The following is an 18,996-nucleotide window of genomic DNA, read 5'->3' as shown; positions in this document are numbered from 1 at the left end:
TTAGCAGAATAAGCAAAAGAGACAAGTACATAATATGAATGCCACATTTACTAAAGATAAATGTAAGATACTAAATCTTTACAAGCCATTTCTTTTACTTCAACACTGAATTTGACTTTCTCCATAGTAGCCTTGTCTCAGTGCAAAACCTCATGAGTAAAAAATGTAATATTGCACAACGTTTATGTAAAATGTTTGTAGTATCATCCCAGTTTATTAGTTTCAGCCTCAATGACTCACCTGTCTTTAGGTATTTAGTGGGTATAGTCAGTACTGCTTCCACACTGCAAACAAATCCAGGCAAATTCTTTACTGCTGTCTAACTTTCCATGAGGGAAAGTAGTTCCGCATTGATCATAGCTGATTCATTAAATGTGAATGCAAAAATTTAGTAAAATTGCAAAACATTGGGTTATAGCTACTTGAGCTGTCAGACTAGGTAGCAGTTGCTTTAACAGTCTTTCAGCGTGTGGGAGTAAGGGTGTTTGGAATGATGCTGTCCACAGGGCACAGTCTTCAGACCACATGAATGCAAATACTAAACTTTAAACGCATGGCTACCCACCCTTTGTCTACAGGTTTACCTCCTTCCCACACACAAAGTTAAATGAGAAACTGACACAAGAGCACGAGTGCAATCTCAAGCAAATGTCATGTGACTGAAAACTAAGCATGTCCAAGAATTAAATGACACTTTGATGTTGCAGTTTCAAAAAGAATCAGCTTAATTTGCATTCACTCAAAACAAATTTGATGACCAACATTTTAAAGAGCCATAGATCTCATGTTGTGCTGGTTTCTAATTATTCTACATGCACATCTGCTGTTGGTTGTAAAAAATATTAGGTAGAATACAGTTTATCTGGATGCCTAATAGATCTTATTAGTTTAAGCTTTTAAATGGTTTACATTTTACATGCTTGTAAGGTGTCATCCCTTCTTTTAATTCCAGCTTGCGGACAAACCTCTATGCTAAACTAATTGTGTTGCTTTTACAGTATGTGTTACTTTGTGGTTGCCTGACACTTTGTGTGAATTCTTCAGAAAGAGACATTCTCATCCCCATGTCCTTTTTTCGCACTGTATGTATGCGAATGTGTGTGTGCTTGTGCGTGCATGCATAATGTGAGTGATGGTGTTCACGCTTGCTCTTACGTCAATGAGCCCTTTAGTTTCGGGAAAGCCAGTGAGAGCTCAGTTTTATAACATGATTGCGGTTTTTCTCAGGTGTCTGTCTCTCTCTCTTTTTTTCTTCTGTGTTTTTAAATGAATGGGCTCAAAAAACCCAAACATCCGCTCCCCACTTCCTCATTTACCGCTTTCTTTCTATCAGCCCCATCTTGCGCCCTGTCTCTCTTTTGCTCTCTCCTTTTATGTTGTGTGTCACACTGTCTTCTGCACTCAGAATGTGCAGATGTCAAATTTAAGTTGAACAACAGATTTACTCCAAAGTTTAAGTCACTTAATTGACTAACTTATACTCAGTTTACAAAGAACACTTCATGTTCCACATATAGAAGCAGTTGGTGTGTGCAAGATTATTGAGGAATATTGCCTTGAAATTTTAAATGTATGTGTTATTATTTTGGTAACATTGTTATCTGCTTTAATCCCCACTACCAAGGAGTCCCACAAAGTTCTGAACTCTTAACTTCAGGGGGAAACGGAGAAAATATTTTCATCATGGCCATGAAAATTAAGTCCAGAGAAGTACAGCACATTGTCTTGTATGTTCAGAGGTAATAGCAATGTTCCATTTTCAAACAGATGATAACCCCCAGTGTATCCACCCAAGAGCTGCCATCTTGCAACTTTTGTATGCATTCCTTATCTCACACACTTGGATCAAATAAATGGCTTGTTACCAGGCCTCTGTAGATCTGAGTTACTGCTGGTGAGGGAATTCAGCCTTCTGACTCAGGCATTTTAAAGCAGGAATGCATCTAAAAGTTGCAGGATTGTAGTTCTCAAGGAATGGACTGGAGCACCCCTGGTTTATACTTAACATTTTCTTGAAGCTACCATTCCTTCTTTAGAGTGCTGATGGAGATTTATAATAATGGTGTTCTGCAAAGATAAAAAGTTACTTAAGTTATAAAGTTTATTTTTTCATGGCACTCAGTGTTGGCTTATAATGTAAATGTGTCACCCCTTTGACCTTTTATTATCTAAAAACTTACAACTAGGGTATGGTTTGCAGGGGTGGGCACTCCCGATCCTCGAGGGCCGGTGTCCTGCAACTTTTAGATGTGTCTCTACTTCAACACACCTGAGTCAAATAATGAGGTCATTAGCAGGACTCTGGAGAACCTGACTGCACTTAGGAGGTGATTCAGCTGTTAGATTCAGGTGTGTTGGACCAGGGAGACATCCAAGAGTTGCAGGACACCGGCCCTCGAGGACCAGGATTGCCCACCCCTGGTTTATAGTAACTAAGACTGGATTCAAGTTTTCCATGGAGCCTATAAGCATGACATGTAACAGTTCAGTTAATGCTGCATTGATGATATTCAAGGGCAAAACACAATTGTTAGATAAACAATAAATATAATGTAATGTTTATTGTAAATCACAGGTGAGAATAAATAGTAATGGTAGACATTTCAATAGATTAAAGGTCTAGACCACCCCGGAACCTTAATTTTAGCCTTATTGATTCACTCAAAAAACATCTTTGATGTGTTTGGCATCATTGTCCTAGCACTCCCAGCTCTATCCCAGTTCCAACCTTCTATCTATTGGGATGAGATTATCTCATCTCGACAGATAGTTTTTATTTCATAATGCCACCTCCAACATTTTTCTTATTAATATGGATAAATCTTCACCGATCATTAAGTGTTTCTCTAGATGGCATTCTGTTAGTACTTCTGGGCAGCTGAAAATTTCAGTAGAGAAGAAATGTGCTTGCTTTGAAGCATTCTTTGCTTTCATATGTATTCTGTACTTCATATGAAAGTATGAAGTAAAGAATTCATACTTTACTTCATGTCAGATAGGGTTGATCGAACACCAACCCTATTGAAAATTTTGCAACAATGTCTAAAAATCGGCATGTTGATTTAAATCAACCGTACCAATTATGCCAAGATAAGCAGTCAGATTTCTACATAAAAATATACTGGAAGTTTGTGCATGACTTAAAATTGCATGTGGTCAAGTTTCAATTCTCTAAGGGACATTTCTCCAAATAATAGTGGAGATGTGTCTTTATTTTTGAGTCTGCATGTATAATATTGGCCATTTGTAGATTAGGGATAATCCACATACATTTTTAATTTATCCATCCAGTTTATAGTTTTGAAATTTCTTGAAATTGTATAATCAGTGCTTCCAAAAAAATGAACAATTCAAATGTATCCCACATAAAAATGACCAAAGTCATGAACAAAAGTGTGTGTATATAAACATTTCACTGGAACTGTTCTTATGTACTGAAGTTTGCTTTACTTAATAATCATCTTGATTTTTATTTTAATAGCATTGACGTGCACAGGAAGTTTTGTACTATCCTCTTTTCTTGTGAACTGGACCACTAATTTCCTTCTTTAACAATTTACCCAAACTGATGCATCACATCATTACTCTGCTGGTCCTCAGACCACAGGACATTCAGTTTGTTTTACGTCTGGCTGTATCTTCAACCTTCACACCAAACAGGATACCACATACAAGCTGCCTTTTTTACCTCAGCCTTCTTCTTTTTTGTCCTTCATTTTTTTTCTCTCTTTTTTTTTTATTCTTTACACACACACTTTGACTGCCTGTAACATAGCAGGCCTGGGACTTCTGTCTACGTCAGTACTGCTATGCCTGAGGTTATCTCAGGCTATAGTCTACCCCACTTCTAGGAAGCAGAAACAGTACAGTTTCATCTTAGGAGAAAAAGAGAGAGATGGGTGCAGATATAGAAGGCAGGAGGACTTCAGGTCTTTGTTGAGGCACCCAGTTCAGTGAGCTCAGATTTTGGAACCAAGTTCTGATGCAGTATTTATTCACGCAGTCAAACTGCAGCTGCTGTTTTTTTTGTTTTGTTTGTTTTTCACCAGAGCATCACTAATCACAGCACTTTCCTCTGGGCTCTGAATGACAAATCTCAGTTTGAGTCATACCTGAACAGTTTGCTACTACTGGACACCACTATGCTGGGTCATGACTGACCAAAACTATGAAAGAGCAATACACTGAACTTTTTTATGTTTTTATTTTTTCCAGATCTGTATTTTTATTTTTTTTTTTAATTTATTTATTTTTTTTTTTACAGTTTGTTGATATACAGTGCTGAGGTCACTTACAGGAACAGGGATATACTGAGGAAAGAACCGTCATTCTCACTCTGCATATAAAGGTTCTGCTTTTCGCTTTGATATCAGGAGCAAATATGCATTTGCCTTTTACAGTCACACTTCCAGTTCGCCATAACACTATAGCTTTTAGGTTTTAGAAACAAGTTGGGCAGATATGCTCATAAGTGCTTTATCATTTTCAATAATAGTTTGTGCAGATATATGCAGCCCTCAAACCTTTTTCACAGTTATTACATAAAAATTCCAAACTTCAAGATATACATTGGGTTTTTAAAAGAAAGGGACACCATAAAGGAGCACATAATTGTTCATTAAAAAGAAAACAAAAACGGAAGAAGTTACCTGCATGTTCATTTAGCCCCACTGAGTTAGTACTTTGTAGAATCTTTGTTGAGGGGCTCAGGGGCTATTTTTCCAGCTTTGCACATCTAAAGCCTAAAGTTTGTTCATTCTTTTTTGTAAAATAGTTCAAACTTAGATTACATGGAGAAAATCACAGATTTTGATGCAGATTCTCAATAGGATTTATGCCAGTACCTTGATTGGCCCATTCTAATGCATTGCAGTTCAGTTCTGGTATGCTTAGGGTCATCCTTCTGGAAGTTGACCCTCAATCCAAATCTCAACATGGTTGAGGGTCTTCTTTCAGTATCACCTTTATTGTCCAATGGTGTGATCAGAGGTTCTTAAGCCTGCAGAAAGAAAGTTCCCCACAGCATGATGCTGGGACCACTGTATTTCATGATGGGAACGGCATCTTCAGCTGATGTTCTGTTAGTTGTCTACCACACAACCGTATGCATGAGGGCCAAAAAGTTTTGTTTTGGGCTCACCTAACCAGAGTATCTTTTTACATATTTCTTTTGTCCCTCCAAACTGGGCCTCCCATGGTATTTTTTACCAACAATGGTTTCTGCTTTCCACTTCTTCATAAAGTTCAGCTTTTTAGAGTCCACAGCTTGTAGTTTTGATAGTGACATATTATTCTAACTGAGCTGTGGATCTCTGCAGCTCCCACAGAGTTACCATAGGCTTTTTTGCTACTTCTTTCATTGAGGTTTTCCTTGACCAACCAGTTTGTTGAGCAGTTTTGTCAAACTCTTCGTAGTTTAAGAGGATGGATTGAACAGTCCTTAGAGAAGTTGAACACAGAATGTATACATGTTAAATTGCACTCATTCTTTATACTAAGGAGGTTGTAAAGGCAATCAGTCACTTGGACTTTATTTAGGGATATAAATGTCTGCTTATGCAAGCCATATTTTTCTGATTATTTGGCTTTATTTTTTGTTCTGCAAGTGAAGACAAAATATAATTCTGTTTGACAAGATAAAGATGGATGTCAGAAATTCATCATTGACAGGAAGTGCAACAGCGTTTTTCACCATTAAACTAATTTGTGGCCTCATAAGTTTGTGTATAGGTAGATTTATCGAGAAGTTCCCTGTTATGAAATTGCAACGTCTTTTACTGATTTTGTCTGATCCATAAAGCTGGCAGTGCAAACCTGCAGAAAGCCCCTATAAGAAACCATGCAGCTTCATGGACAGATTTTAGAACACACAAAGCAAGCCAGAGAAAAAAAAAACGAATGCTGCCTCTCACAGTGACAACAGGATGTGACATGAAACAAATCTGGCTCTTACTGGAAGCTGCTTCTTCTGATAGTATGAGAAAGAATATGTAAAAAAGACAAAAAAGCTATTCTGCTTTTCAACTGCATGCCTTCCCCCCTTCTCAGTTTCCTGCACCTTCCCTGTCTTGAACTCTAGCCTGTGTTCTTTTGCCTCACGTACAGACCACAGATAGTGGTTTCCCACTAAGGCAGCTTGATAAGAGTACTGTGAGTCAGACTTGTACATCTATGGCACAGGCTACAGTGTTTTTCTTCTTTGATTCTCATTCCAGTCTTTTAGGCTAATGCTGTAATTTTTCAGTGAGAATATTTAAATAAAGTACAAAATATTTTTTGAGTTTCAACCCATGCCGAGTTAACATGTAAGCATGTAAATTCTTATGTTTCATGTCTTGTTGGCTTAATGTATTTGGAGCCTTGCAAAATGAGAATGGCAACACCTTTCCTTATTTTTTTGGTTTGTTGTTTACAACTTATATTAGGGGGGATTTCATTTTGTAAACACTTTACAGTGATCTCAGACTGCATTCCTTGTGGACCAGTGTCCTGCAACTTTTAGATGTTTCTATGCCTTAGCACATCTGGTTCCAATATTAGCTCATTAGCAGAATTCTGTAGAGCTTGGTTTCATGCTGGTGGGCAGTTTAGTCATTTAATTTAAGCATGTAAGACAGGGGACACATGTAAAAGTTGGAGGACTCTGGCCCTTGAGGAATGCAGTTTGAGTCCAGTGACATAAGAAGTAAAGTCTATGCTGCATGTTTTGGATTATTCTAAAGTAATAACACTATTCTTGTCACAAATTTTCCCCTACTGCCAGATTCTTGGTTGAGTAGGCTGAATACTTATAAATGCTGCTCTTGTAAACTGAGTGAAAATGTTTGTATTTGTGTCCTCTGCAGAGCCCTCCATATAGCTGTGGTTCAAGGGGAACTGACCATCGTCCACAAACTCATCCACCTGTTGGCGTTGGCTCGAAGAGGCCTCGATATCTACAACAATCTTCGTCAGGTGAAATAATGCATTTATATTAATGGCATATTTAATATCATGACAGCTTATCTCCAGAAGTAACGGATAATGAATAGGGTACACTTTGTACTGTTTTTCACAGGGCAACACTGAGTCTTAAGACAAACAATATTGCATATCCATACTCACTCCTGAATTTTGAATTTACTTCACAAAGGCGAGAAACTTCACTTAGACTTGTTTCTCAAAGACTTGAGGGTCAACATGAACTTGCTCCACAAAGACTTAACTTGGAATGGCCGCTTAAACACATGAAAATTGATTTGGACATGCCCACCATAGACTTACAGCTCAACTTAGAATTACTCCTCAAAGAAGACTTTACTTTGATTTGGGGGAAATGCACAAAATTGCACAAAAAGTAATACAATTATCTGATTATTGATCAGAAAATTCTTATCAGTAATGATAAGTGTATTGCAGAAAAAGCAATACAATTATCTGATTATTGTTCAGGTAATGATAACTGTATTGCAGAAAAAGCTTAACAAGTAAAGTGGCTAAAAATTGCTCTGATGATTAAAATGTTTATTGAGTCACATCTTCCCAAATAAGACAATATATAAAACATATCTATCAGCTAGTAACTGCAGCATAATGGAGAATAAAAGAGGAAGCGCCTTGGTTTCCTCCTTTGCTTGTGCTGTGTTGTCAAATTCTCTTCCTGGCATAGTGTCTGAGGTTTATGCGGTAAATTTTACCCTTCCTGGATATTCCACCTGTACTTGCCATAAACCAGAGTAACGAGCATTCTGGGAAGGGCTTTGTGTCTATTCCAAGTTCTACTATTATTTATTTATTAATTGCCCATAGTTGTTTTGCAATCACTTTGCCCTCAAGAATATATTTTTTTAGTGATTGTAAGCAGGCTGCCCTATTATTGTTCAAGTCAGAAGATAATGCTAATCTTCCTATAGCCTTTATAGACGTTTGTTCTATAAAGGCTATAAATATTTTTTTGTTCAAAATGTGGAAGGGAACTTTGGACTTTGCGCTCATGCAAATTAACAAATGGTATACATTGAAAACACTTTCACTGAAACATTGAGTCTCCTAAAGAGAGCTTACCGGAATGTTCTCAAATAATTACATTTGACTGTTTCCCAATCCAGGCTTTTCCCAACTACTTCTTTTAAGACAATACTTCCACATTCTACCTCCCTTTGTTGTCTTAACCTCATTGCCTTCCTTATCTGGTCTCTGCCAGCTGTATCTTTTTCATCCCTCAACAGAAAAAAAGCACCTGAGCAGTGCAAGAGCTGTCGTTCTCAGGGCTGGGGTTTCACACCACACAGGACGCTGCAGGCATGCTTACCAGAAATAATGCCGGTGCTATCATCGGTTGTTCTTTTTCCTTATCGCTGAGGCTTGACAGTATAGGTTTTGTGATATCCTGTGTCTGCCCTGTGTATGAAATGCTTGCACGCAACACATTCTCACACACACTCCTCGCAGAGGCATAAAAACACAAAGACACATACACACTTTGTGTCATATGCAATTATAACCAAAGGGGAGATTCACAGGCGCAGGTCCCATCACAGTCATTTGCCTACCAGATTGTGTGGTTTTGACAGAATACCAGGCAGAAAGAACGCACTTTTCTAAATGAGGCCAGGGAACTTTTTACTTTTCAAAACAACAAAAGAAAAAAAAAAGATGGTTGACAAAGTTGGACACAGTTTCCAGCATTAAGCAACTTCCCAAAGACCGAAATTATTATGCAGTCTCTTTTTCCAATATTGATGACAAATCCTGGGTTTCTGTGGTTTTGCATCTGGAACTTTTTGACAGAGTGTTACTATCAGTACCGTTGTTGAACAATTGTGCAAGTGTCGGTGAATGATTTTCCTTTCACATGATTGGTTTGGAGCCAGCTGTTTGATACTCCCACGTCGGTCATGCCAACCAAAACACACAGCTTTTTTTTTCTCTCTCTCTCTCTTTCTGCAAGGTCTTGACAGCTGATTATGTTGTGCATGGTACTAACATTGATAAAACTTAATCAGTTATTTCCTTTGCAGTGCCAACTCTAACACATGCATCTATATGCACCTGCTGTTGTCAATAATGTGTCGCTAGTTTACGGCATGTTGGTGGCATGCTTACTTTTTGCTTAAGAGTGTGTGTCTGCATGTGTGTGTGTGCATGCGTGCACATACATAAACGAAACAACTGTGTGTTTGTGTGTTTTTAGTATTCTTGTTCCGAGAAGTCACATGACCCCCCCTCCCCTCCCCTCCCTGCCTGCAATGCTCAGGGCTGTTTCTCAACATACCTTGCACTGAGGTTCAGAGGGTAGTTTTCAGGGACTTTCCCTTCCTGCGCGTGCTTCTCTGTCTGTCAGCCTCACTCTCTCAGTATTGGTTTTTAAATTTTTTTATCATATCTGTTGCTGCGTATATATTTTTAAGATCTCAGTTTCTAACCAGAACTGATAAACTGTCAGATGCTATCAGCATAACTGTCAACGATACTGACGTAAGAGCATATGATTATGTGTGCAACATGACTGACTTTGCCCTTCAGTATTCTCTGCAGAAGGCCTTTATCTCTTTGTGCTGCATTCCATGTTTGTGTCTGGTTGGCACTGTCTGTGGCCTCGGGCTGTTTTTTATCTCTATAAACCTCTTTTCTCTTCGTCTTTTCCCGTCATGCATGTTGATTGGCTAATTTTGCAGGAATGTTTGTATATCAGAACACACTAAAAGGGAAAGAGAAGGGATTTTCCCTCTTATCCTGTCTTTCCCCTGTACTACCCTCCACCGCTTCCTCTTTTCCTCATTCTTGTGCCTCCCCACCCTAGCTCTCCCTCTCCACCTCAGGTCTTATCAAATGCAAGAGTTTTGCTTAGTCACTGAAGTCCTTTTACGAGAAACTATGGCCTGAATCTCTGTGGTTTGTTTTAAAAGGCCATAAAAGGCTTCGGATTGCAGAATTATTTGCTCTCTGAATCATTCAGGACAGATAATTTTGTGAGCAGTTTATGGCAAAGTCATAAGTCACAAAGTGGGGAGGGCAGAAAAGAGTCTTAAAAGGTAATATAAGGAAAGATATTTTTTGGATAAAGAGATTATTTATGAAAGCTAGTATAGGATACTTCCTCTTAAATACATATTTGGTATTAAATTTTGGGGGGAAAAAACAGACAAACATCTCCAGTAATTTATTGTTTTGTGGACATTACAGTAAGGTAGAGCTGTTGTAAATGGATATTTTATTAACCAAGTAATCTATCAATTCTTACGATGAAGCGAGTAACCGAAAAAAAAAATCTAAAATAAAATATTGGTAAATCTGGCATAACACTGGTGTTACGATTGGATATCAATATCAGTCCAATTATTCATTTTTGAGCATCATTAACAGTTACTTTTTTGTAGTTTAGAAAACTAACATGTAACAATAATAGCTCACTTGAAGAAGTTAACCTGAAGAAAAGTTATACAGAAATCTGAAATTATATTCAATTTAATAATAAAGAGGCAAGCTCGCAAAAACGCTTATAAAAAATGTCTATGATCCAGCTTTTAGTTTATGTATTCATTTTCAGTGAGTTTAATAGATGAATTCTCACCTTGCCCCATACCTGTCAAGCTTTGGGTTTCAGAATACGGGAAATGTCGCCTGGAGTTGGGGGAGTTAGGAGTGGTGGGGGTGGGGAGCAGGCGAACGAACAAACGTGAGATGGGAGTGGAGAGGAGAAAATACCAGGGGACTGACGAACGTAAGTCCGGGGAGGAGACGAAGGAACCACTGGTATACCAGCGGACGAGAGTGAGAAGTAAGAACGGGGGTAGGGGTAGCAATACGGGATGTTTACGGCACCTTCGTAAACATCCCGTTTACGGAAATTCATCTACCAGTCATGTACCGCCATGATGATTTCCGCCACCCATGATATGAAATTTATTGTGCGGTTCGTCCGTAAAGCTACACTTGCACTATAAGCATCAACTACTGTGCCACCCACCGTGTTCAGCCTATCCGCTCACCTGTATAAATACTCCTGCAGCGCTCTACCAGCTGTTTGCTTTGAACCAGCAGCTCCCAGAGGAGAAAGGCTTCCGTACTCCAGGCATCGCGCCAGTCATTTTAAGGATGCTTATTGGTCCCCCAAAAACAATGAAAACCCAGGCATTATCATTAAGTGTGTTGGATGCATCGCGTACAGTTTGCAAAGTTATAATAATCAGAGTATTATTCTTGGAAGAAGTGCAGTGTAAGAATGAACTCCAAATGCTGCAAGCTACAGTAAAACTTTTACGGAAATGGTTTCACATCTTTGCTCATCTGTCAATATGAGTCAGACTTCAGAGAAGCAAGAGTTAAAGAAAGGAACATTACAATGACACAAAGGAAGAATTCCACAAATTGGCTCTTCCATGGCTCAAGGATTTTTTAAAATAGTCTTTACTGGAACACAATGTCAGTGGGTGTGAACACACACACTAGTAATACAACTAAAGTGAAACTTCGAACAACAGTTTGTTCCTGATTGCTTCATTTTTGTGAAACTTTGAGTAGCAGCTGAAAATCCCACAATAAAAAACTTCCCTTTATGACACATTTGGAACTGATTACTGCCTAATTTAAAACAGCAGGTGGTCGGTGTCCTTCTGGTCTGGTCATCATGAGATCATTCATGATGACCTCTACGTACATCCTGGATTGTTTTACCATATTTCATTCAGCTGATTCTGAAAACACACTTGATCATGTGAAACTCATAAAGTCATGAACAGGTTCCTCCTAACAAGTTAACATGGTGCACAATTGATTCAGACTATGCTGAATCAATTGTGCACCAGTAGAAGTTTTGTAATTTGGAAATGACTAAGGCATATCACAACTGAGTTGCTTTTTTCTATCCTGTTATTATTTTTAAAATGGGTGTGTTAGCCAAGTGTATTTGTCTATATTCAAGAATAGGCAACTGCAGCTCATGGTCTCTTAATAGCAGTGACTGGCTTTGGTGTTGCAGAAATAAACCTACATGTAGTTTTAGTCCCATAATAATTCAGGCTTTAAAGAGACTGCAAATATTAGACCATAGGTATTTTATTAGTCTATAATTATACTAATTATAATATATGTATATATGTTACTAGATTGAAACTAACTATGCCCATCTGCTTGCTGAATACACAAGATGGGGATTCCCCTTCCTGTAGTTCAGAAGGCTTTTTATCTCTCAATTGCTACCACTAACCAACTTTGTTACTGCTGTTCTCTCAGTGTGTTCGCTTATTAAAAATCTGTATATTGACACGTTACCATTATATACTGTGGACTAATCAATCAATCAATCAAATTTTATTTGTATGGCACATTTCAGCAGCAAGGCATTTCAAGGTGCTTTACATCAAATCAAACACAAAGACGCAATGCAACGTAGAATCAACAATCAAAACAGAACACCAAGTCAGATTCCGTCAATAAATTTGTAATTGATTACGTTTCAAATACAACTCTAAACAAGTGGGTTTTTAGTTGAGATTTAAAGGAAGTCAGTGTTTCAGCTGTTTTACAGTTTTCTGGAAGTTTGTTCCAGATTTGTGGTGCATAGATGCTGAATGCCGCTTCTCTTCGTTTGGTTCTGGTTCTGGGGATGCAGAGCAGACCAGAACCAGAAGACCTGAGAGTTCTGGAAGGTTGATGCAACAGCAGCAGATCTTTAATGTATTGTGGTGTTAAACCATTCAGTGATTTATAAACTAGCAACAGTATTTTAAAGTCTATTCTTTGAGCTACAGGGAGCCAGTGGAGAGACTTTAAAACTGGTGTTATGTGCTCTATCTTCCTGGTTTTAGTGAGAACGCGAGCAGCAGCATTCTGGATCAGCTGTAGCTGTTTGATTGATTTGTTGGACAGACCTGTGAAGATGCCGTTACAATAATCAATACGACTGAAGATAAACGCATGGATGAGTTTCCCTAGATCTGGCTGAGACATTAGTCCTTTAATCCTGGAAATGTTCTTCAGGTTATAGAAGGCCGACTTTGTAACTGTCTTTATGTGGCTCTGAATGTTCAGGTCAGAGTCTATCACTACTCCCAGCTTTCAGGCTGATTGCTGGTTTTTAGTTGTAATAAATGAAGCTGTGCACTGACTCTAGATCGTTGGTTTTTACATAATACTTACTACAGGAGTAGCTTGATTTTATTCTGCTGATGAGATTATGAGTGATCAAATGCCTTTTTGTGCAATTGCGATACAGTTTTTTGTGTGGCATGAAAAAAAGGTGTTTTTTTTATATGGATTTTAAATGTCACAATTGATATTTTACTTGGGCACTAATCCCATACAGACAATTTGTGTTGGTATTATTTGTTTCTGACAGCCTCAGAGTAATTAGTCATTATATCTTTGTTTTTGTGAGCCATAGCATATGTATTTATAACAGCAAATGAAGGAAAGAAAGAAAAGTATCACTTTGAAGTCAGAATAAAATATCATGAAATTGGCAAACATTTCTATTGTGTGCAACAGAATTAAAAAGTGTTGGTATTTTTTGGGAAAGCAAAATACTTTTTAATTCCATGCTCTTAAGTACACTGGTTTATCTAAACTGAATGTTTTTATCCTTTAGACCCCTCTTCATCTGGCAGTGATAACCAAGCAAGCGAACATGGTGGATGTTTTGTTGAGAGCAGAGGCCGACCCTGCTGTCTTGGACCGCCATGGCCAAACAGCACTCCATCTCTGCTGTGAATATCAGCTGCTCAAATGCCTGTCTGTGCTGCTGTCTTTCTCCTCATCTTCACCCTGCCTGGAGATCAGAAACTTTGAAGGTGAGTTATAATGTGTACTCTTCTGCTTAAAGCAAAGCCATATGCACAGAATCTCTGTTACATCACCACCTCTCTTAACAACATTTCCTAACTGGATGCTGTGACATGTGGTGTCTACTTCATGCAGTTTCTAAAACAACAAATATTATTCTTTGTGAATATTGATATTTGTTGCCAGTTTCACTTACAGGTGTTTCTTGTGTTCAATAAGAACAGTGATTTTTCAGGTATACCATTTACCTGCTAAAAATATGCATTAAATGCAGGCTGAAATTAATGAAATATCAATCATTTATGGGATCTGCTCCGTCTGTCAAGTCTTCACTTTTCCAACTGTTTGTTATTAATGTAATTTGTTGTGCCACATTCCATTTAGAGATTTCCTGATGAGGATTTTTTTTAAGCTTGATATGAATCAGAGTCCTCTAGGAATAGATGTTTACCCATACCAGGTCCCAGTTTATTATGTAAATAAAACAAATGTTGTTTATATGCTTGACAGCTAAATAGCTTTAAGGTGCAATAGTATAATTCACTAGATTTAATAAGCATAAGTGGTGAGAACATAAGTATTACTCCACATAGGTGTAGCCATTTTCCATTTAACATATGATGTTGTGCAGTGTTTGTTTTGTGTGACAGTCACAGATTTTTATATTTTTACTATCACCTATATCACTGCAATCAGCAATAAAATTGTGTCTTACATTCTGGTGATGATATCACTTAGCTGAACTCTAGGCTAACACTAACATGTTTCTTGTTTGTTTTAAAATCACATGATGATAGAATAACTTTTGTTGAAGGTTGAAATTATTTGGGGAAAACCCAGATCAGCAAAGTCAACAAAATAACATGCCTACCTATAATATAGTTTTTATATGCTGTCCACCCAAAACAACATTTGCTTTTATAATACCCGTTGCACAGCTCTTTGGGGATTTTGGTGGAGGTTAAAGCAAACAACAAAACATTTGAGAGTTGAGTTTAGTTTGGCAATCCAGTTCCAATCATTTAAAAATATATTTTAATTTATTGATGGTGATGATGATGATGAGATGAACAGGATCTAAGATAACTATTTCCATTAAGGGATTTTGTGAGCTCATGTCTGCTTGTTTGTAAAATTGTACATAACTTTTTCAGTCCTTTTTTTTGTTCCCACATTTTATAAATTAGTTGCTGCCTTGAAAACCTTTTTGTAGTATCAGTAGTTTAAACATCTGAAATGCCTGGTTTCTACTTTTGAATTAAAAGTTAATTCAATCTGACTTTAGTAGCCTTTTTTAACTATTTGGGTCTTTTTTAAAGTCTGGCTCAATTTCCACGGCTGCTTGGTGCTCTCACCTTTTCTGAGTATACCTGAAAAAACACAAACCACCCCCTCAATTGTGCATTACAGTTTGTGGGGGGCTGTAAAAAAGGTCAATTTATTTTCAGGTGGGGGTTGCGAGCTATAGGTTATGTAGGTGGGATGAGAACGTTTCCTTGCTCTGCAGTCTGTTCCGTTTGTCAAGTCTTAATATTTGCACAGCACAGAAGACATTGCTTGCATGACAGTTACAAGTCAAGGTAAATAGTATCATTTTGACTCCGTGACTGTGTACACACATATCTGGCCACTTACATTGATTAAAGCAGTACTTGTGACTTAAATTCATGTTGTGTTTTTTACACTATTGTGAATTATACATTTTTAAAGTTGGAAAAGTGAGCCAAATATTTCAACCTGAATTTTTACTTGTTTATGTCCTCAGGTCTGAGTCCTCTTCATTTGGCTGTGCTGCAAGGCCATAAAAACTTGACAAAAATGCTGCTGGATGCAGGAGCAGACATCAACGCAATGGTCAGTCCCAGATCCACAAACTCTGTACTGTGGGTTAAACAGCATGTAAAGGTCAGCGTGGCAAGTATCTTTGTTCTTTGACTATCATGTTGATGGTTGTTTTTTATTCTTCTTCTTATCAGGACATTAAAAGTGGCCAGAGTCCTCTAATGCATGCCGTGGAAAGCAATAATGCAGATATGGTGCACTTCCTCATTGAGGTAATTATGCTTTGTGGTAACTGAAAGAAAGGGGGGAAAGGTTGGTGACACAGCTACAGTGTCTGGAGAAAGTACCAAAGCCCTTGACTCTTTTCAGATCTAGTGTTGTTACAACCACAAACTTCAATGTGTTTTATTTAAATTTTACATGATGGAACAAAATTAAGGAAATGTAAATGATTCACGGTTTTAAAATAAAACTAATTTGCGTTCAGCCCCCTGAATCAGTGCTTTGTTCCACCAGATTTCATTCAAAATTACAACTGAGTGATTTAGAAGCAAAGATTTTTACCCATTTTTGTTTGCAAAATAATCCAAGCATGGTGAGATTGGTTTGAGAACGTTAGTCGAAAGTTTTCTTTTCAAGTCTCGTTACAGATTGTCGGGGCCTTTCTAACGCATAGATATGCTGCATTCCGAACATTTCCCTAACAGCCCTGTCTGAATGCTCAGGATTGTTTTTCCACTGAAAGGTGAACCTCCACTTCTATCATAGCCTAGCAAGTTTTTTGCCATGTATTTACCTCTACCACTCTTCTCATCTGACACCCTCTTCCATGTCCTTGCTGAAAAGAAATCCCCATGGCATGATTCTACCACTGCCATATTTCATGATTGGTATGGTGTGTTTAGGTTTCCTTTGCTAGTTTTCTGACATGCATGGCATTGTGCATGAAAGCTGGAAAGAAAAATTTTGACTTGTATGACTAAACCTTCTTAATGTTTGCACTGTCTCCTATCTGGCTTGTCGTAAACTCAAACTTCTAGTACTTAGTTTCAACAATGATATTCTCTTTGCCTCTTTTCCATAGATGGCAGGTTTGTGGAGTACTAATTGCCTGTCAACAGTTCTTTCACCTGTGCCATGGATTCCTGCAGCTCCTCCATAGCTAAATAACATTATTATTTTTGCTTTGATATGTTTATACTTTAACTGTAACTTACTGTTGTTTTAAACTCTTCCACAACTGTATCCCTATCTGGTTTGCTCCTAGGTCTTCATGATGTGGTTGACGTTCTCATGTTACTACTGTATTTTTACTGAAATCAAATTGCACACAAGCGGACTCTGCTAGAAGTGAACTAATTATTAGAAAGGTCAATTGCACTACATTTTATTTAGAATATCAGATTAAAGGGATATGGATGCAAATACAGTCCTCTAACCAACTTACCATATTTATTTGTAGCAAAAAAATAAAAAATGAACTAGGAATTGTTTCCTTTTTTTTTTCAAAATAATGTTCTATGTTGTTTGTCAACTAAAATCTGAATAATACACATTTAAGTTTGTGGTTGTTATGTAGCTAAATTTAGAAAAGGTTAAATGGATATAAATACTTTTTCAAGTTCTTCTCTTAAGCTTCTTTTTTTACCTTATAGGGTTTTTACTTATTTCCTTCTGACTTTTAGAAGCATATTTCTAAGAAATGGGGGGAAATGATGTGGGACTGCCTTCATTGTCTGCGTTTACCTGCGGAACTGTGCATATGAGGACTTTTCTTTCCTGTTTTGATCACATTTCTTTTGAAACTACTCTCTCTGCTTTATCTTGTTACGATCAAACCATCCTGAAGCAGGGCTTTTTTTATGTTGAGCATCATCTTGTCTGGTTTTCTTTATGAATCAGTCTGTTGTGTCTTTCTCAAAGAGTGGTTGTGACGTCAACAGCCAGTCGTACAGCGGGAACACAGCCCTGCACATCGCCTGTGGCCGAGGTCAGGTGGATACCGTCCGGCTGCTGCTGAAGAGCGGAGCAGACAGTAGTCTCAAGAACTACCACAATGATACGCCAGTGATGGTGGCCAAGAATAAAAAAGTAAGAAAATAACTGCATTTTTTAAACTCTGTTTTAAGATTGCTGGTTTTAGGAACATCTCATTTCATGAAAGCAGGAAAACCCCCGAGGGATGTCCAGTTGTGTATTTGTTGACACTTTAATGTCTCACCATAATTTCAATATGGAAAATCCCACCTATTCACTAAAGTTACATCAGAACAAACACAAACAATTGCAAAACCAAGTTGACTCGGCTCAGGTTAAAACAGTGGAAAAAGGGTAGAGCCAAAAATGCATGCATTCCTCCCTCTAGTGGCCAAACCTAAATGGTGCAATGTTTTCTCCAGTTGTAGTATTCTGTTTTTCTAAGTACTTATACCAGTGTGTTGCACAAAACCTAAAATAAGTTTTAAAATCTTCTGCAGATAACAGATGTGTTACGAGGAAGAGGATCCAAGCAGATCAAAGTTCAAGAGCAGCCTTGTGTATCGGGCTCACCGCATCAGAGTTGCTATACGGAAAATGGTGAGAACATTTAACAAAGACAGTTGTGCTCAGTCAATAAAAATTCCTCACTTCCTCATTTATTCCTTTTTCAATTTTTTTAGGATCCCCTTCTTCAAACCACAGTCGTGGATCTTCACCTCCAACAACGCCACACAGCTTCCTTCCTAGTGCTTCCGATCCCCTAAAGACTTTGTCTGCACTATTCTAGCTCTGTGCAATATTTCCAGTGGATCTTGCAACTACCTCCACACAGTTACTCATCAAACTCAGGGCATTCAGCAAAGGATTTGCCTCATATGAGGGAAAGCCAGAAAATATCAGCATTAGACTCAACACTGGACCACATCCCAAATGTGGCCTTCTGAGCTTTTATTGCCTTGCCAGATGAGGCATCTCAAATCATACAGCTGCTGTTTTGGACACTTATCTTGTGAATATAAAAATAAAACTTCTGGGTAATGCTGACATTAAAAAAAATTAGGAGTTTCCTCATGTCCAAGTCGGCATGAACAGAAATGGGGAAACTGCATGTATGAATGTAGAAGTTTTTTTGTTTGTCGTTTTTTGAGTTACTTGCACATATTTGTAAATTACATAAAATCAGAATTCCTACCTTTTTATTTTTGATACATGTCAAACCATAAACTGAATATTTTAGGAAATGAAAGAGGCTTTAAGGACATACAGTGATACAAAGTTTATTTGAAGATTCCAGTATTCCTTTTGTGAATGTTCCTTTCATTACAGACTGTAAGGAAACAAATCCCTCCATATTTAAGCAAGCGAGATTGGAAATGGTATCTTGTTTCAGTGTTAGTGTTTGTATGCCTGTATCTATTTTCATATCTTGTCAAAAGTTGACTTTTTTTTTATAAAGTTTGGTCAACAGTTTCA

General features: G+C 37.8%; 1 protein-coding gene across 1 annotated transcript in view; it reads left to right on the top strand.

Moving 5' to 3' along the window:
- Positions 1–18,996, top strand: part of bcl3 (BCL3 transcription coactivator) — a 23,135-nt gene extending 4,139 nt beyond the window's left edge. The window contains exons 3-9 of the mRNA XM_044116410.1: positions 6,846–6,954; positions 13,568–13,769; positions 15,527–15,615; positions 15,738–15,815; positions 17,467–17,634; positions 18,021–18,120; positions 18,204–18,996. Of these exons, the coding sequence (XP_043972345.1) occupies positions 6,846–6,954; positions 13,568–13,769; positions 15,527–15,615; positions 15,738–15,815; positions 17,467–17,634; positions 18,021–18,120; positions 18,204–18,310 (853 nt within the window). The 3' untranslated portion in view covers positions 18,311–18,996. The remainder of the gene's footprint in view (positions 1–6,845; positions 6,955–13,567; positions 13,770–15,526; positions 15,616–15,737; positions 15,816–17,466; positions 17,635–18,020; positions 18,121–18,203) is intronic.

Source organism: Gambusia affinis, linkage group LG05 (genome assembly GCF_019740435.1).
Source record: "Gambusia affinis linkage group LG05, SWU_Gaff_1.0, whole genome shotgun sequence".
In the NCBI taxonomy this organism is placed as follows: Eukaryota; Metazoa; Chordata; class Actinopteri; order Cyprinodontiformes; family Poeciliidae; genus Gambusia; species Gambusia affinis.
The sequence above is the reverse complement of the archived record's forward strand: the minus strand, read 5'-3'. Positions and strand labels throughout refer to the sequence as shown.